At 38.9% G+C, this 27,987-nt stretch overlaps 2 protein-coding genes across 6 annotated transcripts in view; one reads left to right on the top strand and one right to left on the bottom strand.

Moving 5' to 3' along the window:
* Nucleotides 1-22,510, top strand: part of Nrdc (nardilysin convertase) — a 64,330-nt gene extending 41,820 nt beyond the window's left edge. The window contains exons 13-33 of the mRNA XM_042678403.1: nt 224-301; nt 1,891-2,011; nt 2,094-2,152; nt 2,430-2,484; nt 4,499-4,603; nt 5,656-5,779; nt 6,906-6,992; nt 8,493-8,612; nt 10,621-10,672; nt 11,607-11,757; nt 12,902-13,029; nt 14,999-15,161; nt 17,423-17,454; nt 17,937-18,075; nt 19,740-19,787; nt 20,059-20,111; nt 20,475-20,558; nt 21,080-21,170; nt 21,397-21,513; nt 22,105-22,194; nt 22,291-22,510. Coding sequence (XP_042534337.1) covers nt 224-301; nt 1,891-2,011; nt 2,094-2,152; nt 2,430-2,484; nt 4,499-4,603; nt 5,656-5,779; nt 6,906-6,992; nt 8,493-8,612; nt 10,621-10,672; nt 11,607-11,757; nt 12,902-13,029; nt 14,999-15,161; nt 17,423-17,454; nt 17,937-18,075; nt 19,740-19,787; nt 20,059-20,111; nt 20,475-20,558; nt 21,080-21,170; nt 21,397-21,513; nt 22,105-22,194; nt 22,291-22,488 — 2,095 coding nt within the window. The 3' untranslated portion in view covers nt 22,489-22,510. The remainder of the gene's footprint in view (nt 1-223; nt 302-1,890; nt 2,012-2,093; nt 2,153-2,429; nt 2,485-4,498; nt 4,604-5,655; nt 5,780-6,905; nt 6,993-8,492; nt 8,613-10,620; nt 10,673-11,606; nt 11,758-12,901; nt 13,030-14,998; nt 15,162-17,422; nt 17,455-17,936; nt 18,076-19,739; nt 19,788-20,058; nt 20,112-20,474; nt 20,559-21,079; nt 21,171-21,396; nt 21,514-22,104; nt 22,195-22,290) is intronic.
* A 585-nt stretch (nt 22,511-23,095) lies between these two features.
* Osbpl9 (oxysterol binding protein like 9) overlaps nt 23,096-27,987 on the bottom strand; it is a 122,310-nt gene continuing 117,418 nt past the window's right edge. For all 5 annotated transcript variants that reach the window (XM_042678419.1, XM_042678425.1, XM_042678432.1 and 2 more), the window contains 7 exons: nt 27,647-27,757; nt 27,112-27,175; nt 26,890-27,030; nt 25,429-25,507; nt 24,664-24,755; nt 23,945-24,080; nt 23,096-23,750 (listed from right to left, as the gene is read on the bottom strand). In XM_042678419.1, coding sequence (XP_042534353.1) covers nt 23,676-23,750; nt 23,945-24,080; nt 24,664-24,755; nt 25,429-25,507; nt 26,890-27,030; nt 27,112-27,175; nt 27,647-27,757 — 698 coding nt within the window. In that variant the 3' untranslated portion in view covers nt 23,096-23,675. The remainder of the gene's footprint in view (nt 23,751-23,944; nt 24,081-24,663; nt 24,756-25,428; nt 25,508-26,889; nt 27,031-27,111; nt 27,176-27,646; nt 27,758-27,987) is intronic.

Here is a 27,987-nt window from a genome sequence, read left to right as displayed (position 1 = left end):
TGGTTTAAATTTGTTCTGTTTCATTTGTTATAGATTAAATGATTTAGCATTTTCTGTTTTTTGTCCTGCTATTCCAGTTTCATGTTTGTAATTAATTTAGGGGATTTCTGAGAATAAGTTGATAATTATATCCTAAAATCTGTTAAGTCTTAGGAGGTAATGTTTTCTAGTGTAAATCATGATTCTTTTGATTTCTGACCTTTAATTTTTTTTTTTTTTTAAGAGTAAAGCCACTTCATTATATTTCCTGGCTGGTTGGACATGAAGGCAAAGGCAGCATTCTTTCTTATCTTAGAAAAAAGCAAGTATCATGTGTTTTTAGTATAGTAAAAATAATAGTCAATAAATGTTACATAATGTATTTTTTTAAAGTTTAGCTATGAAGAGGTCCAGAATCAAATTTTGTGGATTAATTATAATCATATTAATAACTTCGAATGGCTGTATTATTTTAATGGCTGTATTATATTTTTGTATTTCCTCACAAGCTATTTTGTAACCCCTGTTGGAAATAAGTACACAAATTAAAAAAAATCATTAGTGAAATCAATAGATTCCAGAATTATAATTAGTTCTTTTTATTTTTATTAGCTTACATTAGTTATACAGAGGTGGATTTCATGAAAAGGTTATTCCTAACTAGAATTTGGATTTCACTGAATGATAAGGAAGTCAGTTGTTTAAGTGTTGTGAATTTCCAGGCATCCCAACTTAAAATGTGGACTTTAACAAAAACTTTGATGTGCAGATAAACCACACTAAGAATGTGGAACTATGAAAAGTATATACAGCTATGTTAGCAGAATGTATCTAGTACATTTAAGCACTTGTTTAAGCATCTGAAGTCAAATAATGGAAATATAAATTTAGAATCATGATTAATACATTCAAGTAATTCCTTTTTTGGTTTTTTGAGAATGAAAATATAGATGAGAAATGTAAAGAATGATTCAAGACATTGATAAGTTCTAGGACATTCAGAGAGGGTGGAGTTAGTATAAAAAAATGAAGACACTGAATATATACTTACTACTTACAATATATGTTATATGCTTCGAGATGTGTACATTCTTCCTTACTGAAACTTACTAGAATTTCAAACTCTTTATTTTAGTGTTTTTCTTTAAGTTTTCAAAATTATTCTAGTCAGGAAATGAATATAGCTATTCTTTATTTTTTCTTTCTGAGGTAACCTATGTAGGCTAGATGATAGTCCAGAAGACTTTTACTTTGTACAATGGGATGTGTTGGATGAATACTAAGGTTTCTTCTAGGAAACAGGAGCAAAAGTATAAGTGAAGTGTGTAATGGCAGCCATATTTTAATATTTTGTGTTATTTTCTTGTTAGGATTGCTCTGATTCTATAAAACTACTCTGTTAAACAGATAAAGAATGCTGTCATTTCCTTCTAGTAAAGGATGTCATTTCTTCCTAAATGAGAGGTCTTGTGCTTTTAAAATCTGCATTTTAGAGCTAGGTTATAGCTCAGTGGTAGAACAATTGTCTAGCATGCACAGGACCCTGGGTTCAATCCCAGGCATTACAAAAACAAACAAACAAAACTGCCATTAAAGCTGCATTTTAAAACTTAGAAAGGGCAAACAAATTCGAGAGATTCTTACCCCAGCCAAAGCTAGAAGTGGAGGTATGCATTAAGCAAGCCTTTTGGAAGTAGAGAGCTCAAGGCCCTGAGTTCAAGCTCCAGTAGAGTACACACATACTTATACATAAAAAATACCCCAAAACACTAATTGTTAGAAAGTATATATTTACATCAAAAGCTGAGGTTCCCAAATTTTACATAGGAAGCCTATCTGTTTTGTTCATTTTGAGGATTTTCAGACTATCAATCCAGAGAACACTGATTGACTTAATTTTCCCAACTATAGGTGCTGGGCTCTTGCATTGTTTGGCGGAAATGGTGAGACAGGATTTGAGCAAAATTCTACTTACTCAGTGTTCAGCATTTCTATTACATTGACTGATGAGGGTTATGAACATTTCTATGAGGTAAATAATTAAAATGGAGTTGTTTTTCTTTTATATAGGTATTATTAAGTGAAAGACTAATACTGAGATACTTTGTTTTCAGGTTGCTCATACCGTTTTTCAGTATTTAAAAATGTTGCAGAAGCTTGGCCCAGAAAAAAGGTAATACATAATTGTTCAAATGAAGCCAGGAGTCAGCCCTAGTATACTTTTTCAGGCTGCCAATAAACATGTTTCAGTTCTGCAGGATGGGTTTTCAGGCATTTCCTACTCTTATTTCCTTTATTAGCTCCCTACCTTCATTCCTCTACATGTGAGTGTATACTGTGGTTTTATATTTATTTGGCTAATCCCTTTGTTTTTATGCTTTTTTTTCTTGTTGATGATTCTAGTGAGAAATTTTAATATAACTTGTAATTATCATTGTTTTCTTTCTCAGAATTTTTGAAGAGATCCAGAAAATTGAAGATAATGAATTTCATTATCAGGAGCAGGTATTGAAAGTCAAATTCTTTTTAAATATTATTTGTGACCAAGTTGAAGCTGTGTCACTGGAGTTTTAATTCTGCCGTTCTCTGCCATGGGAGTCTTTGAGACTATCTGAATATTAACTCTTTGAGTATTTATATTGAGCAACAGTGACAGGATTATGCAGATGTCATAGATCATTGTGTCACAGTCATTTATGTAATCTGTCTTGCCTGTTCCTTTGATAAATAAGTAGAGTTTGTTATGATATTTGATAGTTTAGCAATTCAGATATTGTGAGGACAGCCTATAAGGTAATATATAGTAATCTTAATGGGTAATGTTAGAAATACTGAACTTTGAAATTGCAAGTGAATCAAGAGCATTGCCTTCATTAAGTCTTTATGGATGTGGTAAATTTGAATTGAATTTGCTATCAGAACATAATATGTTTTGGGTGCACATAGTGGTTCACACCTGTAATCCTAGCTATTCAGAAGGTAGAGATCCAGGAGGAGAGCAATTTGAGGCCAGCTCAGGAAAAAGGTTCAAGAGTCCCTATCTCAACCAATAAAAGTTAGGCTTGTTGCTGTGTACACAGGAAGAGTAAATGAGATTGAGGTTCCAGACCAGACCAGGAAAAAAGCAAGACATCTGGAGAATAAAAGCAGTAGGGGCTCCCGTGGTAGAGTACCTGCCTAAGATGAGGAAGCTTTGATTTCATTCCCCAGCACTACCCAAGCCCTAAGGATAAACATAGATATAATTTGATAAGATTTGCAAGTTTGTACCATAAGAATGTAGGAAAGGTATTTATGATGTTGAAAGATAGTTTACAGTTTAGAATAGAGATTTGTTTTGGTTCTAATATTGTTTGTGCTTTGGATTTCTTGGGAAGTCTTAAGTTCTGTGGCTCCTCCCCAGAACAGGGACGTCATCCTTTGAACAAAGCTTTTGGAAAAATTGTCATTGTAGTTCAGTGATCATTACTTGCATGTTCCTCACCTAGATTAGCCAACTGATATTTTCCCTCCCTTCTCTTCCCTTTTTCTCCTCTCCCCTCTCTTCCCCAATCCTCTTCTCACCCTCCTCTTTCCTTTTCTCTCCCCTCTCTCCCCTTCTCTTTTTCTGTTTTTACTGAATCATTTGATAACTATAATACTTCACTTGGAATTTTTTTTTTAGCATATATTTGCTACATAAGGCATTCTCTTATATGACCTCTATGTAGTTGTTACTGTTACAGTAGAAATTTAACAGGGAACAGTATAGTCCATATAATAGTTTTGTTGGTTTGTTTTGGTACTGATTCTGGAGCTTAAACTCAGGACCTAAGGGCTAACCCTGAACTTTTTTAATTATTCTGTTCCTCTACCACTTTGTGCTTTACCTCTACTTTGGGCTTTTTTTTTTTTTTTGCTGGTTATTGGAGATGAGTCTCACAGATTTTTTCTGCCTTTGAACTTTCCTTCCATTGAACTTCCATCCTCAGATCTTAGCCTCCCAGTAGTTGGATTACAGGACTAGGCAACCAGCACCTGGCTTGTCCCTGAGGGTTTTTTTTTCCTCCCACTTTTTTGAATGGTTAATTGGAGATAATATTATGTACATTCCTTCCCAGGCTGGCTTTGAACCGTGATCCTCAGCCTCCTTAGTAGCTAGGATTACAGGCGTGAGCCACTGGTCCGTCCTGTCTTTTGTAATCACTTACTCTATTCTCTACTTCTCAATACTTTTATCTAATGACACATTTTGATTTGATCCAGGGTCTTTATTGGACTTGCAGTCATATGGGCAGGAAGTTAACAGTACAGTGTATAGTGGTTGTTGGGCTCAGGATAGAAGTCTTAGGTTGTGAGATTAAACTTCTTAAAAGTGGTAGCTACTTGGACTGGGAGCATCATATTTGTAAGCTAAAATTGTTTAAATCTGTTCAGAAGGTTTTGGTTTCATTGTTGGAAAAAAGAATATATGTGTATGTTATGAAAAATAAATATGATGAAGGGGTTCTGGTATGAAATAATTTTTACCTCTTTATAGACAGATCCAGTTGAGTATGTGGAAAACATGTGTGAAAACATGCAGCTGTACCCTCTGCAGGACTTTCTCACTGGAGATCAGCTTCTTTTTGAGTACAAGCCAGAAGTAAGGAGGTTTTTACTTCTAAAACTTGCTTTTAGAGAAAAAGGAGTATGGAAAAAGCATAAAAAGTATATAAAAACTGTGAGAATGGAGAAAACATGGTTATATTTTGTTAGGTTATTTCAATAGTTCTATGGTAATTTTTCATGATTCTCTTGCATGTTCACCTTTGAATATAAGAGGAGATAACCAACTCCTCTTGTATACAGTTTTTACTGTTTTTCAAGTGTCAAAACATCTGAAATAAGTTGGGCACTGGTAATCCTAGCCTGTAATCCTAGCTACTCAGGAGGATGCATCTGCGAATTGTGGTTCAAAGCCAGCCTGGGTAAGAAAGTCCGTGAGACTCTTACCTCCAATAAATCACTAGAAAACTGCAAGTGGTGCTGTGGCTCAAGTGGTAGAGCACTTGCCTTGAGCTAGAGCTCAGGGACAGTGCCTAGGCCCAGAGTTCAAGCCTCATGATTGACAAAAAACAAAAACAAAAACCACACCAAAAACATCTAAAATAGTGCAATTTTCTAAGAATTAAAATGTGAGGTATTGGATTAGTGGGATTTGAGATGTGTACTATTTAGAGATTTACCAAGAAACATACTTGATATTTGTCAATTATAGCTTAATAAAACTGATGGTAAAGCTTCTGAAACACTGAAACTTCTGAAACTAATGGACCTGTATAAATTCAGTTGTTTATGAACTGTACATTCTTCATTGAGCATCAAGATGCTAGGGGGTGCTAGGAAGGTGGCTCAGTGGTAGAGTGCTTGCCTCGCATGCATGAGGCCCTGGGTTCAATTCCTCATCACCACATTAAAAAAAGCTGGAAGTGGTGCCGTGGCTCAAGTGGTAGAGCACTTGCCTTGAGGTGAAGTGAGGGACAGCACCCAGGCCCAGAGTTCAGGCCCCAGGACCAACAGGAAAAAAAAAAAAAAGATGCTAGGGTCTGCAAGGTGTCTCACAATGTAACTTTTCTGTTTAATAGAAACATATAGGTTAAAATTGTTCTTGTCTGTGTCTCCCTTCCTTTATTCCTCCTTCCTCACTTTCTTTAGGTCATTGCTGAAGCCCTTAATCAGCTAGTTCCTCAAAAAGCAAATCTTGTTCTACTGTCTGGTGCTAATGAAGGAAAATGTAACCTCAAAGAAAAGTGGTTTGGGACTCAATATAGCATAGAAGGTAAAACAATCTTAACAGTTGTCCCATGTCTTATTCGCCTGGAACTTTTATTGTTTTTTGTGGGAAAAAAATATTTTTAAAATATTTAAAGTTTGAGAGCTGGGAAGGTGGTTCAGTGGTAGAGCGCTTGCCTTGCATGCATGAGGCCCTGGGTTTAATTCCTCAGTACCACATAAGCAGAAAAAGGCAGAAGTGGCACTGTGGCTCAAGTGGTAGAGCCCTAGCTTTGAGCTGAAGAGCTGAGAGACAGCGCCCAGGCCCAGAGTTCAGGCCCCACAACCGGACCCCCCCCCAAAAAAAAAAATTTAAATTTTGAAATGAAAACTGCTTATTCTACTTTGTAAGAAGGTTTTTTTTTTGTTTTTTTGTTTTTTTTGCTATGTTTATCTGTTTTAGATAGTAAAATCTGTTGTTTATGTATTAGGCAGGTAGAACTTTTACTTCAGTGTACATGCCTATTGCTTGGAGATCTTAATAAAATACAAATTCTGTCCAGGAGTGGTAGTAGACTCCTGTAACCCCATCCTACCACTTGGGGAGGCAGAGATAGGCAATTGAGTTCAAGGCAGCCCAGGACATACAGCAAGTCCCTATCTCAAAAACCATATGAAACCAAGGCATTCTGATTCAGTGGATCTGAAGAGAGCCTGGGATTCTGGGATTTCTAACAGTGTCCCAGGTGATAGTGATGCTGCTGACACCATACTTTGAAAGATGAAAGTGTAGGTTGCTTGGATGGATATGTCAGAGCAATTTCCCTGAGAAGAGAATTGATTTTTTTTTTAATGCTGAGGCCTTGAACTCAGGGCCTTGCACTATTTATTGCTTGGCCTTTTCTTATTGGCTTTTTTTGTTTTTTGTTTGGCTGGCATTCTAACACTTGAGCTGTATCTCTAGACTGACTTCTGAGATTGAGGCTCATGGACTTTTCTGTGTGGGCTGGCTTTGAACTGAGATTCCCCAAATGTCAGCATCTCGAGTAGTTAGGATTATAAGCATGATCCACTGATACCTGGATAGCACAAGTGATTTTTTAAGGCCAAGTTGAAGATGATTGGCTTGTTGTTAGGAGAATTGTCAACATTGCATTATTTGCTGGATAAGTTTGTTTTTCTCCTTTCTACAGATATTCAAAATACTTGGGCTGAACTGTGGAAGAGTAATTTTGAATTAAATTCAGATCTTCATCTTCCAGCTGAGAACAAATACATAGGTCAGTAAAATAACAATCATTATATCTATGTGCTAATCAAAAGTACCTATATAAGAACATTGGTTTGCCATATGAATCATACTTCTGAATTCCAACAATATTCTGAGGTGGGCATGCTTTGTCTTGTATCTAGTATAACTAATTTTTCATGGAAAGGAATTGCCATGATCTTCTTGATTATTCTAATTTCTCAAATTTATTTCCAACAATTCCACTCCTATGTATACGTTTCCAAAGGAATTGAAATAAAGGCACTCAAAGAAGTACATGTATGTGTTCATTCATAGCACTATTCACAATAGCCAAAAGATGAAAAGACAAAATTGTAGTTTATATATATATATATATATATATATATATATATATATTATTTAGTCATAAAAGAAAGAAAGTACAAATATATGTTATAGTGTGGATGTACCTTTACAATACTATTCCAAGGAAAAGAAGTCAGACAGGGAAGTAATATGTAAGTTCATCTAAATATCTAAAATAAGTAAATTAATTTAGACAGAACAAAGATTGGTGATTTCTAGGTGCTGAGGAGATTGGGGAGAAAGAAGCTCCCTTAATGGGTATGGGATTTCTTTTTGGTGTGATAAGAATGATTTGGAACTAGATTAAAAATGGTTTTCGTACAGAATTATTAGTCTGTTAGTACCTTTAAGTGGTTAATTTTATATGTGTGAATATCACTTCAATTAGGTAAAAAGCCTGTTGTGTTTTTTTAAAATTCTTGTTTAGTTTGGATAGTTTAGTTCTATATCTTGACTTTCAGATGTTTTTAAACAACATGGTTCTTTTTAAGAATGATAAGAACTTCTTTTAGTCTTAGTTTTATTTGGCTACTTCTTACCTACATGTTGATTAAATAATTATGAACTGAGATGATAAGTTTGAAAGTTGGCTTTGTTTGAGTAGAAATACTTGGTAGCCTTTTAAATATCCATAGGTTGGTAAAAGACATTCTGATTGAGGAATGTATTCATTCATAAATTGAATTATATAAGTAACCTCATCAAAAGTCCCTCTTACCTAAAATTGTTAAAAAAAGGGAAGATAACTGATAAAAATTTAACATGACTTGAAACCATTGAAGGATATTGCTTGTAAAAAGAAATAACACTGGTGGCTCACACCTACTACTCGGGAGGCTGAGATCTGCAGATCATAGTTTAAAGTCAACCTGTGTAGAGAAGTTTGTAACATTTTTTTTATCTCCAATTAATCAGCAAAAAGCTAGAAGTGGAGGGGTGGCTCAAGTGGTAGGCTCCAGCTTTGAGCTTTTGCAAAGGACCTGAGTTTAAGCCCTAGAAGTGCGCATGTACACACACACATACACACACACACAGAAGTTACAGATTGTCAGAGTTCATTCTAAGACTGTGCATTATACTCTGGAATTAGAATTTGGTTTATTTCAACCATAAAGAAGCATAGATTACTGGGAATCCTGTTAAAATACTGAATGCATTATTTATTGCTTTTTTCTTCTGTTAGCCACGGACTTTACATTGAAGGCTTTTGATTGCCCTGAAACAGAATACCCTGTTAAAATTGTTAATACTCCTCAAGGTTGCTTGTGGTATAAGAAAGACAACAAATTCAAAATCCCTAAAGGTAATATATTCTTTGTCTAAAAGGAGTGAAATAACTCAGTTTTTTTCTTCACTTTGTAATAATCCTTTGTTCCTTTGTCTACTGCTTGCTTCCTTTTACCTTTCCCTTTGAAGATAGACCTTTTCTGGGCTTTTCTATCTGATTCAAATTGTGCTCCTGTGCAATCATAGAAATCCATATTAATTTCCAGAATATAAAAAGTTCAAATTCAGACATAAGTTGTTTTTAGATAATAAATTGTTTCTTTCAGATAAATGAAAACAGAACCAGGTATTTGACCATTTTACCCATTTGGTTTGTAGCATTATTATTATTTTATTGTTGTTATTAAGATGATATACAGAGTGATTACTGTTACATAAATCAGGTAATGAGTACATTTTTGGACAATGTCACCCTGGTATTATTTATTATTTTTAAACAATACAATAACATTATATGAAGAAAATTTTCTTATGTACAATAGATAGCATAATCCAGCATTACAAGTATAAAATCTCCTGTGATTCCCCCTGCCATTTTTGCTTTTCAGCATAAAGAGTCCAATATAATATTAAGCAGACTAGAAAGTTCTGTCTTTAAGAACTGTGTTGTGCTTTTATTGTCAGTCCTTGTGTGTAACATTGGAGCTTAGACTGAAGCACCTTAGAGTGCTCTTGGGTGCCAGACTTTGCACCTTGGCGCTCTGTGGAGGATTCTTGACATTTTCTCAATAAGGTATTTGCATAAGTTTGTTTGCTTCTTTATTTTTGGTGCCTATGAAACACACCCTCCATAATTTATTTTTGAGACAGTCTCACCATTGAGACCAGGTTTGGCCTGGAATTTGTATTGGTTCTTCTTCTACCTTTCAGGGATTACAGGTGTGTACTATCATGCCTGATTTTACAATTTTTATGCTTGGTCTTTTGTTGGTTTATAAGTGTCAAAAAACGTTTGTTGTTTGTTTGTTGTAAATTGGAGGTATTGGTGTTTGAACTCAGGGCTTGCACATTCCTAGGCTCCTTCCCCCCCTTTCTCCCTTTCATTGTTCTCCAAATAGGATTTTAAATTTATTCCTGGACTGGTCTCAACCACAATCCTCCTAGTTACATTTCCCACAGAAGCGAGAGTAACAGATGTGAACCACCACAGCCAGCTTTTAATTGAAATGGGATCTTGAAAGCTATTTTCCTGGGTTGCCTCAAACTGTGATCTTCCTGATCTTCACCTAGGAAGGATCTTCGCCTAGCTAGGATTACATATGCATCACATGTGCATCATTACATGTGCCTGGCCCCCAGAATGTAAACGTGTATTCAACTTCCTTAGCAAAAGAGCTCTGCTCGCCAGGCGTCATGGCTCATAGCCCTGTGCCCACAGCTGCTCAAGAAGCGAAAGGCCCTGCTCTCATTCTCTGTCAGCATGGGGACTCTTCCACTAATGCTCTTGGCATGCATACTTCAGTAAACATTTTCTCTATCTGAAGCCATTGATAAACACAAATATTATAGACACACTGTGTGTGTCTATATACCTTGTGAGGCCAGGTACCAATGGCTCACACTTATAATCCTCGATACTTAGAAGTCCGAGATTTGAGAACTGAGGACCAAAGTCAGTCTTGGGCAGGAAAGTCTGGGAAACTTTTTAATTGTAAGTCCACTTAACCACCAAAAAGCTGGAAATGGAGCTGTGGTTCATGTGGTAGAACTCCAGTATTGAGGGGAAAAAAAAAGCTAAGAGACTATTCCTAGTCCCTTAGTTAAAGCCCCAGTACCAGCACTAAACAAAACCCTTAAGAATAAAAAAAGGTACAAAAATGTCATTAAGACTTAAGAACTGGTTGTTTATTCAGAACTTAAAGCATATATTGGGGAAAAAAAGATGCTTAAAATAGTTGATTAATGTATTTCTATATTTTATCTATGGCTTTTTGGTTTTTAAAAATTTTTACTTGTACTTTTTTTGCTGTACAGGGGTTTGAAATATCTTTGTGCTGGCTAATAAGGTCTTCTTTTTATTTCAGCCTATATACGTTTCCATCTGATCTCACCTTTGATACAGAAGTCTGCAGCAAAGTAAGTAAATGTCTTCTCCTCTTTTCCTTCTCCTTCCTTCCTTCTCCTCCTTTTTCTCCTCTTTCTCATTCTTCTTCCGCCTTCTCTTTCTCTTCTTTTTTTCTTCTTTCTTCTTCTCTTTCTCCTTCTCCTTTCTTCTTCTTCATTCTAGTTTTTCTTTCTTCTTGTCCTGGGGCTTGAATTCAGGGCCCAAGGGTTAGCCCTGTGAGCCACAGCTCCACTTCCAGTTTTTGGTGCTTAAGTCAAGATAAGAATTTCATGAACTCTCCTGCCTGGACTGGTTTCAAACCATGGTCATTGGCCCTTAGCTTCCTGACAGCTAGAATTACATGTATGAGACACAGTTCCTGCTTTTCTTTTGTTGGCTAATTGGAGAGGAGAGTCTTGAATTTGTCTGTCTGGGCTGCCTCTTCCTTTCCTCTTCTTCCCTCTCCTCTCCACCTCTTTTTATTTTCTTCTTCTTCTTTTTTTTGGGTGCCAGTAATGAGGTTTGAACTTAGGGCCGCATGCGCTTGCTTAGTTTTTTTGCTCAAGGCTGGCACTCCACCATTGATCTACACCTTCACTTCTGGCTTTTTGTGTATCAATTGGAGATAATTGTTTCATTAACTTTTCTGCACTTGAAATCTCAGTCCTCAGATCACAGCTTCCTGAGTAGATAGGATTACAGATGTGAGCCACTGTTATCTGGCTCCTATTGTCATTTTCTATGTGTAAATGACATGAAAAGATTGGGAAGCACTGCTAGAGGGAGATACATGATGTACTTATAACAGAAAGTCCTGAGTAAGCCTTGAACCAAGTTAGTATACATTGTGAAGTGGAGAATTCAGACCTTAGTAAAAGTGAACTTTCTTACTGTAAATTGAAGAAATCCCATTTATTCATGTTTTTCTTATGAATTAATGATACAATCTACATTTTGTACTTCCAGTGTGGTCCTCTTTGACATCTTTGTCAATATCCTTACTCATAACCTTGCGGAACCAGCTTATGAAGCTGATGTGGCACAGCTGGAATATAAACTGGTAGCTGGAGAACATGGTTTAATTATTCGAGTGAAAGGATTCAACCACAAACTACCTGTAAGTACATGTACTCTTTTCTTCATAGGGAGCTTTAAAATATCACTTTATGTTTGCTGTTATAGAGCCAAGCATAGAGGTCCAGGATGCTGTACACAGAAGGAAATGTTATTAGCTGATGATTCACATCTAATCCTAGCTGTTCAAGAGTCTGTCAGGAGGATCATGGTTTGAAGCCAGTCTAGGTAGAAGTGTCCATGAAAATTGGTCTCAGAAATAACAAGCAGAAGTCTGGTGCTAGTGGCTCATGCCTGTAATCCTAACTACTCAGGAGGCCGAGATCTGAGGATTCTGGTTTGAAGTCATCTGGAGCAAGAAAGTTTGTGAGACTTTTTTTTTTTTGGCCGGTTGTGGGACTTGAACTCTGGGCCTAGGCGCTGTCCCTCACCTCTTCGGCTCAAGGCTAGTGCTCTACCACTTAAGCCACAGCACCACTTCTGTTTTTTTCTGCTCATGTGGTGCTGAGGAATTGAACCCAGGGCCTCATGCATGCAAGGCAAGCACTCTACCACTGAGCCACCTTCCCAGCCCCCTGTGAGACTCTTATCTCCAATTAACCAGTAGAAATCATTTGAAAATGGCACTATGGCTGAAGTGGTAGAGTGCTATAGCCTTGAGCAAAAGAAGCTCAGGGACAACAAGCCTTGAGTTTAAGCCCGAGGACTGGTACCAAACCAAAAAAAAAAAAAAAAGAATGAATGGAAACAAACGTTCCATTTATAATCGTGACAAAAAAACAATACCTAGGAACTAATAGAAAGTATAGGACCTATCTAAGACCTAAATCTTCATATTTCTGCATAAGATAGCTGGATTTAAAATTGTCACTGTTTCTAAAGTTTATATTACATTTCAGAATGGTGGAGATGCTGGTTAAAATTATATTTAAGGTCATTTGGAATGAGACAATTTGAGAATACCAAGTAAAATGATAAAATGAAGAATTATCACTCTACCTTTGATGAATGCTAAGACTTTGGCCTTTTGATAATTCCTTCAGTTGTTAGTGCTTCTGTGTTTTCTAGAGTTCCTAGCACCATCTTCACACCATCTTCACCCCAGTAAAATACTAAAGAGAAACATTTCCCCACAGTGGATTTCCATGCTTTGTCACTTAACCTGCTTCCCCCCCTTTTCCTTTCAGCTATTATTTCAGCTCATTATTGACTACTTGGCTGAGTTCAGTTCCACACCAGCTGTCTTTACAATGATAACTGAGCAGTTAAAGAAGACCTACTTTAATATCCTCATCAAGCCGGAAACTCTGGCCAAGTAGGTATACACAAGATCAGTTTGTATTTGGAGCACATAAAAGTGTTTCACATGGAAGTGGTACTGTGGCTCAAGTGGTAGAACACTCTCCTTGAGCTGAAGAGCTCAGGGACAGTGCCCAGGCTCAGAGTTCAAGCCCCACAACCGACAAAAAAAAAGTGTTTCACGTTCTAGGGGATGATGTAATGAGTTGCCAAATTAAATTACTCAACATACCATTTACCTGGAAATTTCAACTATTCAGAATTCATCAAGGTTCCAAAAGAGAACAAGAAGTCAGCTGACGAGTCTGTAATGCTAATGTTTATACCTTCTAATAGGCAATTGCTTTGGGCCTTCTTTCTCCCAGAGCTTATTCTTATCCTACACACAAGGCTAATGGTAGTTTTTACACATACCTTTGTGTGAATCAGAAAACAGGTGAAGTTTTTCTGGGGAATGACAGGAAAATGGCTTCCTGAGCTGACACAGCTCTTGGTTCCCATGGCTAGCAGGCCTCTTCTTGACGTTCTTGCTGTGCAGATATCTGTAATGGTGAACCAGTTGCACAGCCTATACACAGATTTTGATTCTTTACTTGGTTATAATGAGCCCATAAACTACCAGAAATAGAAAGCAGCAATAGAAGGGATTATGGTATTATGTAATAACCAATAATTTAATCACAAAATGTTAAAAAGAAACTAATCAAATACAAGTTGGAAAGAGCATTGTAACTTGATATAGTGTTTTATATCTAGTAACTCTTGAATAGCCCTGCATCGTGTATAAGTATTACTTTATTGAACAAGACTTCAAAAAAACCCAGTAACTTACGAAATTTCCTTAAGTTTTGTAGAGTAATATTGAAGATTGTGTGCTAGATTTGTTTAAAGAACTTTATAATCTTACCCAAAACCTAGGTGTTATTACTTTCTCTGACTTACATATAAGGAAGAAATTGAATCATAGATGTTAAAAACTTTCCAAGTTCAAACAGCTTTTTAGGGCTGGATTTGGGACAGTTGAGAGATGTGGAGATGAAGCTACTCTGGTTCTGGAGTACAGCAACTACCTGTACTAACTTGTCACCACAATAATAGATACCCTTGGGAGTGGCCCCCCGTAATTAATGGATGTTAGCAAGGCTTCACACCATACCAGCAATCAATTTAAAATAGTGTATGACTGGGTAAGTTTGACTCATCTGTCATTCTTATGTTAAATATTTTATTCCTAACTTAGAAAAGTAATACGTTGTTGTACTGGTTAGTAAGTTTACTTAAAAGTTAGTGTATCCAGTTTTTTTTGGTGTGTGTCTATTCTTCAACTTAGAGCCTGTGTGCTATCCTTGACTTTTTGTGCTCAAGGTTAACACTCTACCAATTGAGCCACAGCTCTGCTTCCAGGTTTTGTTTTGTTTGTTTTTTGGGGGGCTGTCTAATTGGAGATAAAAGTTTCACAGAGCTGGGTGCCTATGGCTCATGCCTGTAATCCTAGCTACTTAGGAGGCTGAGATCTGAGGATCGCAGTTCAAAGCCAACCAGGGCAGGAAAGTCTGTGGGATTCTTATCTACAATTAATCACCGGAAAACCCGAAGTTGGGAAGTATGGCTCAAAGTGGTAGAGCACTTGCCTTGAGTTGAAGAGCTCAGGGACAGTATCCAGGCCCAGAGTTCAAGCTCCATGACTAAAAACAAAAAAAAAGTCTAACAGACTTTGCTGCCTGGGTTGGCTTTGATTGCAATTCTCATATCTCAGTCTCCTGAGTAACTTGGATTACAGTCATGAGCCATTGGTGTCCATATGCAGTCTTAAATGCTTTTGGTTATTCTGTGACATTGTTTCTCCATCTTAAGTTGTGATGGCAATTGTCTCTCTTTAGAAACACATAATATACAGATACTTGACGAACTGTTTCTTACTCTGAAGATGCATTACTTGTAACAAGCCTTTGTTGTTTTTCTTCTCTTGCCCTTTCTTTGTACAGAGATGTTCGGCTTTTAATCCTGGAGTATGCACGTTGGTCTATGATTGACAAGTACCGGGCTTTGATGAATGGCCTTTCCCTTGACTCTTTGCTGAGGTTTGTCAAAGAGTTCAAATCTCAACTCTTTGTTGAAGGTCTGGTGCAGGGGAATGTTACAAGCACGGTAAGTGTGAGGTACTCTGTTACTGTAGGTAGGCCTGAATCTAGTTGTGGACTCTTGAAGTTCTTCCCTAAAAGAGAAACTAATCAGGTTTTGGTAGTCTACTATTATCTTAGTGTTCTGATTAGGAGGCAATTTGACTCTCCTTATTAGGCAACTTTTTCTTCTCTCTCTCTTTTGCCAGTCCTGGGGCTTGAACTCAGGGCCTGGTCACTTGTCCCTGAGTTCTTTTGCTCAAGGCTAGCACTCTACCACTTGAGCCACAGCACCACTTCCAGCTTTTTTGTATATGTGGTACTGAGGAATCAAACCCAGGGCTTCATGCATGCTAGGCAAGCTCTCTACCACTGAGCCACATACCCAGCACAGGGCAACTTTTTCTTAGGAAAATTTGCTAGGCCAGGCGCCAGTGGCTCATGCCTGTTATCTAGCTATCAAGAAGCTGAGATCTGACTGAGTATCATGGTTTGAAGCCAGCCTTGACAGGAAAGTCCATGAGACTCCTATCTCCATTAAACTACTCAGAAAAAGCTGAAAGTGGCATTGTGGTTCAAGTGTTAGAGCACAAAAGAGTCTTGGGCAGCACCCAAGAGTTTAAGCCCCAGGACTGGCAAAAAAAAAAAAGCTGGGCAACTCTTTCCGAGGTTTGGTATATTATTTGTGCTTTAATATGGAGGTCAAAGTGGGAGAAGGGGAATTGTAAGAGGATTGTGTACATGTGTACATACATACATAAACAGAACTGGTATGTCAAACTTTGTCCAAGTAAATTACAAATGAAATGACTAGATTTATATGAGGTATGTAGAGGCACAGAAATAAACTAGAATGTTGGTTTTCATGGGTTGGTAGTGGATGTGAGAAAGGAGAAACAGGAGTTGTTTAGTGAGTATAGAATGTTGGCTTTACAAGATGAGAAGATTCTGGAATGTGTTTCACAAAGCTGAACTATATAGTTTAAAAAATGTGTAAGATATTGGTTATATGAAAAATGATGAAACCTGAAGTTAGCCAAGTCAGTCAAAAACAATTGTTTAAAGATATGAGGTAATCAGTACTCAGTAACGGGTATGGCAGTGAGAAAGGAGGAGTCTGTGATACTGCTCACATTTCTACAGAGCTGGGAGGTTGGTGGAGGTGCAGGAACAACAGGATTAAGAGCATCTGAGGACTTTGTTTTGATATACAACAAATTGTGAGTCTTTGGGGCCTTCTGAGTGAGGCCTTCCCCAGGCCAGAGCATACATTTGGGACTCTTTCTCCTTTAAGATGTTTGGCAGTTGATTGTCTTCTCCCACAGCCTTCTAGTTTTTCAGGTCTGGTCCTTTGATGGTATATCTAAATGGCCACTCTTGAAATTATATTTGATATCTGTTCCTTGGTTTCTGTTCTGCTCACACAAATTACTTTCATTGCTAGAAGGGTAGGGAAAGCTTGCCTTTTTCCTGAGCAGTGCAAATACCAGGTAAGGGGCTTTTGTGGACCAGAAGGACTTAGTACTATGAATTGTTCCTGGAAAAACCACTTCAGAGATGAGCTCACCCCTTCCCTTGTCCCTCACTTTATAGATAACGGAAATCTTGACAGAGGATGAAGATGTAGTCACTTAGTATGAGTGCTTTCCTTACTGGATTTTTTTTTTTTTTTTTGTGGGGCTTGAACTCTGGGCCTGGGCGCTGTCCCTCAGCTCTTCAGCTCAAGGCGAGCACTTGAGCTACAGCGCCACTTCCGGTTTTCTGGTGGTTTATTGGAGATAGGAGTCTCACGGTCTCTCCTGCCCGGGCTGGCTTTGAACCGAGATCCTCAGATCTCAGCCTCCTGAGTAGCTAGGATTACAGGCGTGAGCCACCAGCGCCCGGCTCTTACTGGATTATTCTGTCCAGGCTCTGTGTCAGTGGTCCCAAGTTTTTAAACTATGGTCACAGTCACCACAGATGTTGTGGCATAGCTAGATAAACTGACACTGAGCACATAAATTTGATTCCAAGGGAAAAATGTTTCAGTGTACAAGTAACTAGTGCAGAGCAGTCCCCGAGAAGGGGAGCAGTATGAGTCACTATTTGATAGATACAGTAGGAGTTGAATCATGAGTGATTACCCTGATCAGCGAATGACTTGTCCAGCTTTTAGGTGACAAACTGAATCTGCTTTCTAATACCATCATGGATACCTACTCCAAGAAATTAGAAAATTGGTAATACCAATTTTCCAGGTAAAATTAATGTCAAGAGGGACTGATTTATTATTTTCTTCTTGTCTCATAGGAATCTATGGATTTCCTGAAATATGTTGTTGAGTAAGTAGTTCTTTTTGAGGGTTATATGGTCTTAGAAGAAAAATGGCATTGAGGGCTGGGAAGGTGGTTCAGTGGTAGAGCGCTTGCCTTGCATGCCTGAGGCCCTGGGTTTGATTCCTCAGCACCACATAAGCAAAAAGAAAAAAGCCAGAAGTGGCGCTGTGGCTCAAGTGGTAGAGTGCTAGCCTTGAGCTGAAGAGCTGAGGGACAGCGCCCAGGCCCAGAGTTCAGGCCCCACGACCGGACCCAAAAAAAAAAAGAAAAAGAAAAATGGCATTGAGCCACAGCTGAGTTATTAAATTCACATTTCAAAGAAGTTAAAAAAGTTCATTTTCTTTCTGCCTTTTTTTTTTTTTTTTTTTTGAGGCTGAGGTAAACAATGCAGTTGAGAAGAGACCGGGCCTGTCTGCTTCTTCCTAGTTTTTGGATTGGGTTAAGAGGATAAAAAAGTACTTCACTGACCCATGTAACTTGTTTTGCAGCAAGCTGAACTTCAGGCCCCTGGAACAGGAGATGCCCGTGCAATTCCAGGTGGTAGAACTGCCTAGTGGCCACCACTTATGCAAAGTGAGAGCTCTGAATAAAGGTGATGCCAACTCTGAAGTCACTGTGTACTACCAGGTCAGTTGGCCCCATTGTTCAGCCATCCTCATGGCTAAATACCTTTACAGCACTCACGTGTGGGAAGAGGTCCAAAGTCCCTAAGAATAAGTTAACCTTAATTGCCCTTTTGTTGTTAACCTATACAGTTTTTTGTGTTTTTTTCGGGGGGGGGGGGGGGGGGTCGGTCATTGTGCCTGAACTCTGGGCCTGGGCGCTGTCCCTCAGCTCTTCAGCTCAAGGCTAGCGCTCTACCACTTGAGCCACAGCGCCACTTCCAACCTTTTCTGCTTATGTGGTACTGAGGAATCGAACCCAGGGCCTCATGCATGTGAGGCAAGCACTCTACCACTGAGCCACCTTCCCAGCCCCCAAACCTATACATTGTTGTTTGGGGCCATCTGTCCTCTTCAAGCATCCACATTTAAAAATTGCTTATCAGTAAAATAGAATCTTTTTTGACTACAATGAGGTGTTGGTTCATCAATCAGCGAACCATCATCATTATTACTGTAATTGTTATGTTGTGCTTGGTATACTGGGGCTTGAACTCAGAGCCTAATACTTTCTCTCACTTGGCCTTTTTGCTCGACACACCTCCACTTCTGGCTTTTTGCTAGTGAGTTGAAGAGAAGAGTCTCATGGACTTTTTTGCCCTGGCTGGCTTTAAATCATGACCTTCAGCTTCCTGAGTAGCTAAAAGAACAGTTTGGAAAGAAAAGTACAACCAGACAATGACTACAAGAGCCATACAGGTTTATCTGGAAGGATTTATTACTTGTTTCACAGACGACAAACCTAAGGTTCAAAGTCTTGGAAATGTATTCCATTTTCAGATGTGTTCTGTTTTTAGATTCTTTCTTTGCCATTCTGGAGTGGGGGAGGGGAGAGCTTTGAATAAATACCTTTCAGCAGTTCCAGTTGCTCATCATAGCCTGCTTTAGGCTGTGACTAGCCCCTCTTACTTCTAGAATTATGAGGATCTCTGAATCGCCTTTCCACCCTGGTCCCCTGACTTGCCACTGTAGTCCAAGGTTCTCTGCATAAAGAAGCCGCTTCCCTGTCAGGCTTTGTGAAGATCCCTGTTTTGAATGTTGCGAGACATGGCCTTGTGAACTTGTTGTTCCTTTCTGGGCCTGAGTCTTTTCTTGTTATTTTTTAGCTGGTTTTCTAAGTAAATTTACTGCCTTATGACATGGCCATCCCTGTTAGTGTGAACCTTACCCTACATCATCTTAATGAGTCAGTGAGTCTTTTGATCTGCCTCTTGGGTATTTTTCTGATCAACTGCTGTTTCTCTGAGTATGGATGACTTCAGAAGCTCCTGTTGTTTCTTCATTTGAGGAATACTCTAGATAATGCTTCATGATCTCAAAACATACCCTGTTGTACTCTTTAGGGCTTTGCACTACAAGTACTTGAGTCTACAATGTGTCCTGTAGGTTTCCTGGATCCTCCAGGCAGGACTTGGCAGGTTAAATATTATTGAATTCACTTGTGTGTTTATGTGTACTTCCATGTTAGTGCTGGGAATACAGGTAATAGAACATGATTCCTGTTCTCAGACCTGCAGGTTAATGAGAAGACAGATAAAATTGTTCAACAATTACTGTCAAGGATAGCTAGATTATTAAAAGCCTGTGAGCCATTAATATTCAGTTGATCTGGTCTCTTTCTCCTTTCAGTCAGGTCCCAGGAGTCTACGCGAATATACTCTTATGGAGCTGCTCGTGGTAAGTACGTGTGCAGTCAGTGTGTTCAGGAACCTCTGACCCACTGTGAGGCCCAGAGTTTCTGCCTTGGGGTTGGGGTGGTCGGTGATCTTTGATTGGAGTAAGAGATGATCATTAAGGTAATCGTGGTCATTTTTTTAAGTGACTGCATCCATTTAGGCAAAAGGCAATAAGGGATGCTGGACTCTGGAGGTATTATATGAATGTCTCAGGGGCAAGAAATAGAGGTTTCTCTGCTTCAGATTGGGCTGAGTAATATATTGAATTACAGATGCATATGGAAGAACCTTGCTTTGACTTCCTCCGAACCAAGCAGACTCTTGGGTAAGTGCTGACACTGAACTCTTCAGAGTGTAGTCCTGGCTTTGCAGGCTAAAGTTGATGAGATATCCTGACTAAGCAGCCTTTCAAGTTACCATTGTCAGAATTTCTAAAATTTGCGTTTTGGATTATGGTCAGGCTTTCAGTTTGTTCAGGTTTCAGGATAAGCATGGGAAAGCTAGTTTGTGGTTCCCTATTCAGCACTGGAGTGGACACTTTGACCTGAAGAAGAAGTAGCTGCCTCTTTAACCCTCCAGATCCATCCAGTTAAGGATATGTGGAAGGCTTCCCTCTTCATATCTTATACCTTGGAGGACAGGACAAGGTGTCCACATGAGCTCATGTGACTTTTCACTCTGGCTGTAGGTATCATGTCTACCCAACCTGTAGGAATACATCTGGGATTTTAGGATTCTCTGTCACTGTGGGGACCCAGGCAACGAAATACAAGTAAGTAAAGGAGTGGGCAGGTCCATACTGCTCTTTCTGGACCAAGGTGGGGAGCTAGAAGTACCTTCTTACTAACTCTTAGGAGATTCTGACCAAGCAGTGCAGGGGCATGGGAGAGGAGATTCTGACCAAGCAGTGCAGGGGCATGGGAGAGGAGATGGCTTGATCTAGTACTGATGAAGGTCTCGCAGTATTTAGATCAAGTCCTTCTGGAGGGTTTGCCAAGAAAGGTGAAGATGCCTGACTTGCCATTCAGGTTAGAACTGAGGTGTAAGGCTTTGATAGTTTTTAGTTTTGAAATGGCCAGGCCCAGTTCAGTATGAGGGTACTAGGAAATTGGGCTGCAGGTTTTGGGAGAGGGAGGTTTTCCCCCATTCTCTTTTCTCTCTGGTTTAGGGTACAGTTATATGGCTTTGGGAGACATTTCAGCTTTTTTCTTAAGAATACACCTTAGTCCTACCTCACCCTACCTTTGAGTTCTGCCTGAAATCAAGTCTCTGGTAACTTTTCATTTGTTTCAGCTCTGAAGTTGTTGATAAGAAAATAGAAGAGTTTCTTTCCAGCTTTGAGGAGAAGATTGAGAACCTCACTGAAGAGGCATTCAATACCCAGGTGACAGTACCAGTCTGGTCTTCATAAGCCTTTAAGAGAGCAAAACCAGTCTTCACAGTCCTTACGTGCTGGCCAGTTTTTGAGCTTTGTAGCCCATACAATCTGACATGACCCATTAGCCTTCTCCCTTATCCCCATGGCAGACAGGTTTATTACAAGTCAGGTTTGTTCTGGGGGAATTGGTGCCAACATGATGTTTGAATATGTATCTCTTTGGTGGGAACAGGTTACAGCTCTGATCAAGCTCAAAGAGTGCGAGGACACTCACCTTGGGGAAGAGGTAGACAGGAACTGGAATGAAGTAGTGACACAGCAGTATCTTTTTGACCGCCTTGCCCATGAGGTATGATTTTTAGAGCAAGACAGCCCTGATGAACTTCATAGAGCCTTATTTAATGTGCAAACTAGTATTGTGTGGAAGAGAAACCCAGGACATTTATGCTGACCTGGTTTATTTGCTTATTTGCCTCTGTATGAGCAACATATGAAACCTTAACAACATGTACTCCTCCATCTATTTGCTTTTTATTGAGGTTGACTATAAGGTTTTGTGGAGGAGGAAGAGGGTTCTGCTAGAGATAACAGGACTTTTGTGTCTTTAATAATCAAAGGATATTGAGAGGTTATTAAAAAGAAAAGGCTTGTTCAAGCCAGAACTCCCAATTTTCTTAATGAAGCAAGATAAAATTCATCTAAAGTATACAATGTAAAATGAGGTAACACTTGGGTTTCTGGCTCAGGATATGGTATTTGGCTTCCTTTACGGTATTGCTTACTTGCTACAAAATAGAAAGGTGTTGTTGTAGAGGCTCATCTTTATCTTTCTCTGGGAGGCTAGGGGCAAGATGAGATGGAGAAGAATTAAAGTTGCTCAGATGCCAAGCGATTGGGAGTTATTTTTTAAAAATTTTTTTCTGTCTTCCCTTCCTCTAAGATTGAAGCACTGAAGTCATTCTCAAAATTAGACTTAGTCAACTGGTTCAAGGCTCATAGAGGATCAGGAAGTAAAATGCTCAGCGTTCATGTGAGTTCTTTCCAGTCTTGTCATTTATTTGAGTTTAGGTTGTCTTTGCCCCAATCTGATGGTATACTTCTCACCTTGAGCCTTTTCCTCTTTCAGGTTGTTGGATATGGAAAGTATGAACTGGAAGAGGATGGTAGCTCTTCTGGTGAGGATCCCAACTCTTCTTGTGAAGGGATGCAGCTGGCCTACCTGCCACCCTCTCCTCTGTTGGCAGACTCTACCATCCCCATTACTGATATCAGGGCTTTTACAGCAACACTCAACCTTCTCCCCTACCATAAAATAGTCCAATAAACTGCAGTCTCGTTGGCCTGAAGCAATGTGTATTTAAAGATTTGTTTGTATTTTATGGAGTTGTACACTACTACGGCCTTAGGGCTTTCACTGGATTTCGCACTGGTATTCCAGAATTTGATTTACGAATACTAATAAATCCAGGGTTACTGCAGGAACTGGCAGGTAACCTGGCAGAGAAATTACTGGGTGGGCCAAGTGTGATCAGACATTTGAGATTGCAAAGCTGTCCTCAGGAGAGTTTCTTTATGTAACCATTTGTTCAAGTACCTACGTGCTAGGTGCCTGTTGTTTTTTTAAATTATTTTTAAATAAAGATAGTTCTGTATTTCCCTCCAGAATGAGCCATCTGCTGCCTGTGGCATTCTTTTTGTTTCATTTTACTGTGGGTAGATATACTCCTAAGTCCTAGAAGGCAAAAAAATATTACTGGGAGGAACAGTATGATAATAGCTTAAGTCAGAATATAAGGAAAGTTATCTCCTGTAGTCAGGGTTGCCAAATAATTGGCTTCCAAGTTTAACAAAAGATAATAAAAGCAGCACACATTTTTTTAAAAAGGTTGGAAAAATTACTTTATGAAGCCTTAAAGAAGCATTGAGTATAATTAAATTGTAATCCAGGTTTAGATACAATTTAATAGTTCATTTCCAAAATAAAAGTCGTTATAGGAGAAATCATGAAATTTCCTAACACTTGATTTTCATACATTGCGCTAATTATCTAAATTCAGAGGAACCAGAGATGGTTTATGAAAAAACTGTCAACAGATTTATATACGTGTGAATATGTGTGTGTGTATATATATATATGTGTGTATATATATATATGTATATGTATAGAACCCAAGATTATATGACCTAGGAAACAGGTTGTATGTCTAACATTGGAACTAGAGTGCAGAGTGAGAGACTTGGGTTCATAAATGCTTTCAAAAGCATGGGATTTGTTTCAAAACCTATAGTTTTGCTCAAGACTTTAGTCAAAATTTTAACTGCCACAGAGGAAAAAAAAATGGGAGGCTTTTCCTGTTTTAATTGTTCATCTGCGCTGGAAAGTCCAGTATCCCTGAGATAGGAACCACTGCAATAAGAAGGGAGTGATAGGTTCTCCCAAAGGAAGATTGTTGCTTAGTTATTTATGCCTACTACCCTGGTCATCAGGTGCAAGCTCTGTGTTTCCCAAACCTAATGCTTTGCAGCACCAAGACGTTTCAGTAATGGTTCATCATAAACCCAGCATTCTCCATCTTCGTGGAATAACTGGAAGAGAGACAGAAAATTTTGTTACATTTCCTTTGTACTTACACATATGTATTCTTTCATGTCAATGGTTGAATTTCAGGTAGGGACCAGAGAACAACACATTCATAAATAGTGGTTGATACTTGACTTCTTCAGCGTTCACTGTATACATCAGTGTTCAGGGGGGAATAACAGGAGAGGTAGAAGCTTACCCTTGTCTCCCATTGAATTTCCTTCTCCTTTCTTTCTCGGGCTTCTGCTCTTTGTCTTTCTTCAAGTCTGTGCTTTGCTTCAGTTGCTGCATCAATGTCTCTAATTTTTAAGTTGAAAGTGACATCCTTCCAAAGGCTAAAGAAGAGAGATCAAGAGAAGCTGGCACTCTTGAGAATGAATGCCTACAGCTATGTCTGAATATAACATAACTAAAAATCGAATGGCTTTTAAGTGCTGTAGGAAGAAGAAAAAAGCTAGTGGGGGGAAAAAAAAAGCCCAGAAGAGTCCTCTGCTAGTTACCAAAGGGAGTAAGGGAGCAAGGGAACAGAGACATAGGATAAGGACAACAGAGGGGAAAGGACATGCAGCTGAGATGTGGGAGTCTACTTCTGGCTCTCCTATGCAGCTTTGGCGGGTCAGCTAACCTCTCTAGAACTCAAGGCTAGATCATAGGGGCTAAATTTTATTTCAGAAAAAAACATTTAAAATGTGATTTTTAACAGGGCCAAAAGGCTAGCTGGAAAGGCTTATGGGTATAAGATGTGGCTTTCTTTCGAGACTATTCCTACTGCAACACAGGAAGCAAACTTTAATGGTTACAAAGCTACAAAGTGTTTGGTCCTAACAAAGGAATTCAACCATTTGAGCTTAGTCTGTATTAAGCTATGCTTAGACACTGGGTAAGCACTAGGTGACTGTTCCGGTTATGTTTCCTTACCAGCGCGATTCATATTCATTCTGATCTTCCAACTTCCTTACTTTCTTTTTGATTATAGGCAACTTCTTGGTATCTACAAAGACCATGTTTTCCTAGAAAGCAAAAGTAGACAAGTCTCTTATTCAAAATTATTGGAGGAAAGTCAATCCTTCCAGAAGACTTTGACAGATAAATCCCAAGTATCTTAAGGCCGTAGTTTCATATGTAGTCTTAAACCTAAAATGCAGTTGTGCCGAAGGTCCACAGGTCTGGCATTCCAACATGCTAGGGATATAATTCCTTAGGGAGCTAGACCCCTCGCAACAAATCCAAATTAAGCAGCCTGTCTGAAGATTTTTTTTTTATATTTTGCAAGTTCTTTCCAAAGTCTAGTTCATCAGTTCTATTACTCAGATCCCCTTTCTTTCTGACTTAATGAGATCACTTCATAGGTGTTATACAGAATAAAAGTTTCTTGATAGCAGGACTATTACTTATTTATCCCTACTGAGAGGCAGTCAGTAACTTAAAACAATGCATATGAACAACATGCAAATTAGTTTTAGCCCTTGGTTTGACAAAAATCACACTTTTATATACAACATTTGAGTGGCTACTAAGTGTCAGCTATTTTTTTACATACATTGTTCTGTTTTGAGAGAAAAAAGATCATACTATTAACTGCACTATTAGAAGATAGGGAAAGGAAAGTGGTTCCATATGAGGAAAGCAAAAATAAGGGACAATTCATTGTAGTTTAAAATGTGACAAAACATAGGTTCTTACCCCTGATGCATACTTTGCATACATTACACCATTCCATTCCCCTTCTATTGAGCAAAAAGACTTCTTGTCATTTGGAGAACTAGACAGGGAAAGGAAACATTTTGTGTTAGTATCAAAGTGAAAATTATTCTGCCCAATAGTGTGGCCAGTGTAGCTATCTACGAAGAGTAGAACACAGAATGACTATGAAGCCTTTAGTGAAAGCAGCACAATGGAACTGGATTTGCCAGGTCTACTGTGAGAAGGAGAGCTCTGAACAGAATGCTAATGAGCTGTAGATTCCCTAAACCAACATAAAAATCTTGGGGGATGGTTTTCTTTTTTTGGTCGGTCATGGGGTTTAAACTCTGGGCCTGGGCGCTGTCCCTCAGCTCTTCAGCTCAAGGCTAGCACTCTACCACTCGAGCTACAGTGCCACTTCTGGCTTTTTCACTTATGTGGTGCTGAGGAATTGAACCCAGGGCCTCATGCATGCAAGGCAAGCACTCTACCACTGAACCACCTTCCTAGCCCTCTTGGGTGGTTCTTAATAAAGGGATCCAGAATTGAAAAAGATTGAGTGTGACCCATGTAAAGTAGTACTTTATCTGATTGCTCAAACCTCAAATTTTAAGTACTCTACCAGGGGCTCTGAACTTACCAACTGAGGGTGTAGAAAATTCTGCTGAGCTAGCAGTTCCTGTAGCCATTAGTTACCATCTCTCGAGTTCTGAGGAGCAAGCCCATTCATAATATCTTTTCTGAATATCCTATGTCCATCAACTGATGTTTAGGGAGTGGCTGTCACCATGTGAACTAGGCTGCTCACTAAGCTCTGCCCATATTTTCCTACTGCAAACCTTTTTTCTTATTTCTATTTTATACTGTTTCTTAGTAAACTCCATTTTTATGTTCAAGACCCACTCCATCCTACTCAAGATTTGTGGATGCTGATTTTGTTACTCCAGTTAAATTCCCTTAGAAAGCCCATTAACCCGTCATGCATCTCCCATCTTAGATATAGTTCCCAACAAGGCCTTTTGGGAAGAGAAAAACCGGTGTCCCAACACTGCAGACTGTTCTTTCAGGTTGGCTGGGAACCCATCAATCACCTATTAACACAGCTATCTTTCCTGGAACCAAGCCAAATAAATGCCTGCTACTTGTGATGGTTCCTCTTTTTACCCAGCGAAGGCATGGGAAGCACTGTGAAGACTTGGGAGATGATACGTGGTCTATGTGACATAGGCAACCTAGGGAAAACCTAGTTTTCCACTGATAATTAGGTTCCCATCCTTGGCCTCTGATCGTTTAGGTCTTCTTTTAATACAGGATTTTAGGAATAGACTGACATATAACACGTTTGTAAACACGTTTACAAAGATAAGACTATCAAAATGGTCAGTTTTTGACAAGTTTAAGGGAAAAAAAAAGTATTTCAGAAAAATGGAAGAGCACCGAGGTAGAAAAAGAAATACCTACAAAATCTCAGCAGTAATTCTGTGCTTCTTTCCTCCATAGAAAGGTTTAGTATGGAAAACGATATTTGCACTATAGCCTGTTTTGGAACAATTAATACTGCATTCTCCTCCCAATTCCACCCAGGGCACCGTAAGGATAGACCTGCAAAATCAAAAATGCTTGGGTAAGGCTGACAGGAAGAAGGAGAAGAGCATGATGTATGGAACAGTAGGGTCTACTTGCCTTCCATAACCGTTGGGGAATGTGAGAATGTAATGTTCGTCATAGTCTAGGCATGAGACACAACCTGAGGAGAGAAGAAGCAGAATCTCTGGTATCAATTGGCCATAAGGTTCTGGTTGATGGGTATTCCATTCATTTTAGGGATGACCTGGTTTGTACCCCACCTCACCTCACCTAATACACATGCTTAAGCACAAACCATGGCATCCAGTTTGGCTTTCTGGGGCCATTTTCCTTCCAAGTGTCCAGCACATATTAACATTATAATTAAGCGGGGCATTGGTGGCTCATGCCTGTAATCCTAGTTACTCAGGAAGCTGAGATCTGAGGATTGCAATTCAAAGCCAGCCCAGGCAGGAAAATCTGATTCTCTCATCTCTAATTAACCACCAGAAAACTAGAAGTGGCACTGTGGCTCAAAGTGGTAGAACACTAGCCTTGAGCTAAACAATTTGGGAACAGCATCCAGGTCCTGAGGTAAAGCCTCAGGGGCCAACAACAAAAAACATAATCAACCTAATGTCCATAGGCTTACCTTGCCCTATGTTGTGTACCCCAATAGACATCCCTAGGAATTTTGATTTAGTCCAGATATGAGCATTGAATTGTATCTTCTTGTTGAAACACTCGGCATAAAAAGCTGAAACTGAATAGAAAATGTTTTTTCAGTAATGCATTAGAGATCTATAGTTACATGACCAAAAGAAACTGGCTCAAAGGGCATATTGTAAACTTGTGGAAATGTATCAAATTCCTCTCTGTATAACTAATGTAAGCTAAAACAACAGCACAAAACTGACTCTATAGGAAAACCATCTACCCCCTAAAAGAACAGCTTCAAGTTAAGTCATGAGGTGTGTACTTGCCTTCTGTACC

Source organism: Dipodomys spectabilis, unplaced genomic scaffold, assembly GCF_019054845.1.
Source record: "Dipodomys spectabilis isolate Male_0828 unplaced genomic scaffold, ASM1905484v1 ptg000002l, whole genome shotgun sequence".
Classification (NCBI taxonomy): domain Eukaryota; kingdom Metazoa; phylum Chordata; class Mammalia; order Rodentia; family Heteromyidae; genus Dipodomys; species Dipodomys spectabilis.
This window is presented reverse-complemented; position numbering and strand designations above follow the sequence as displayed.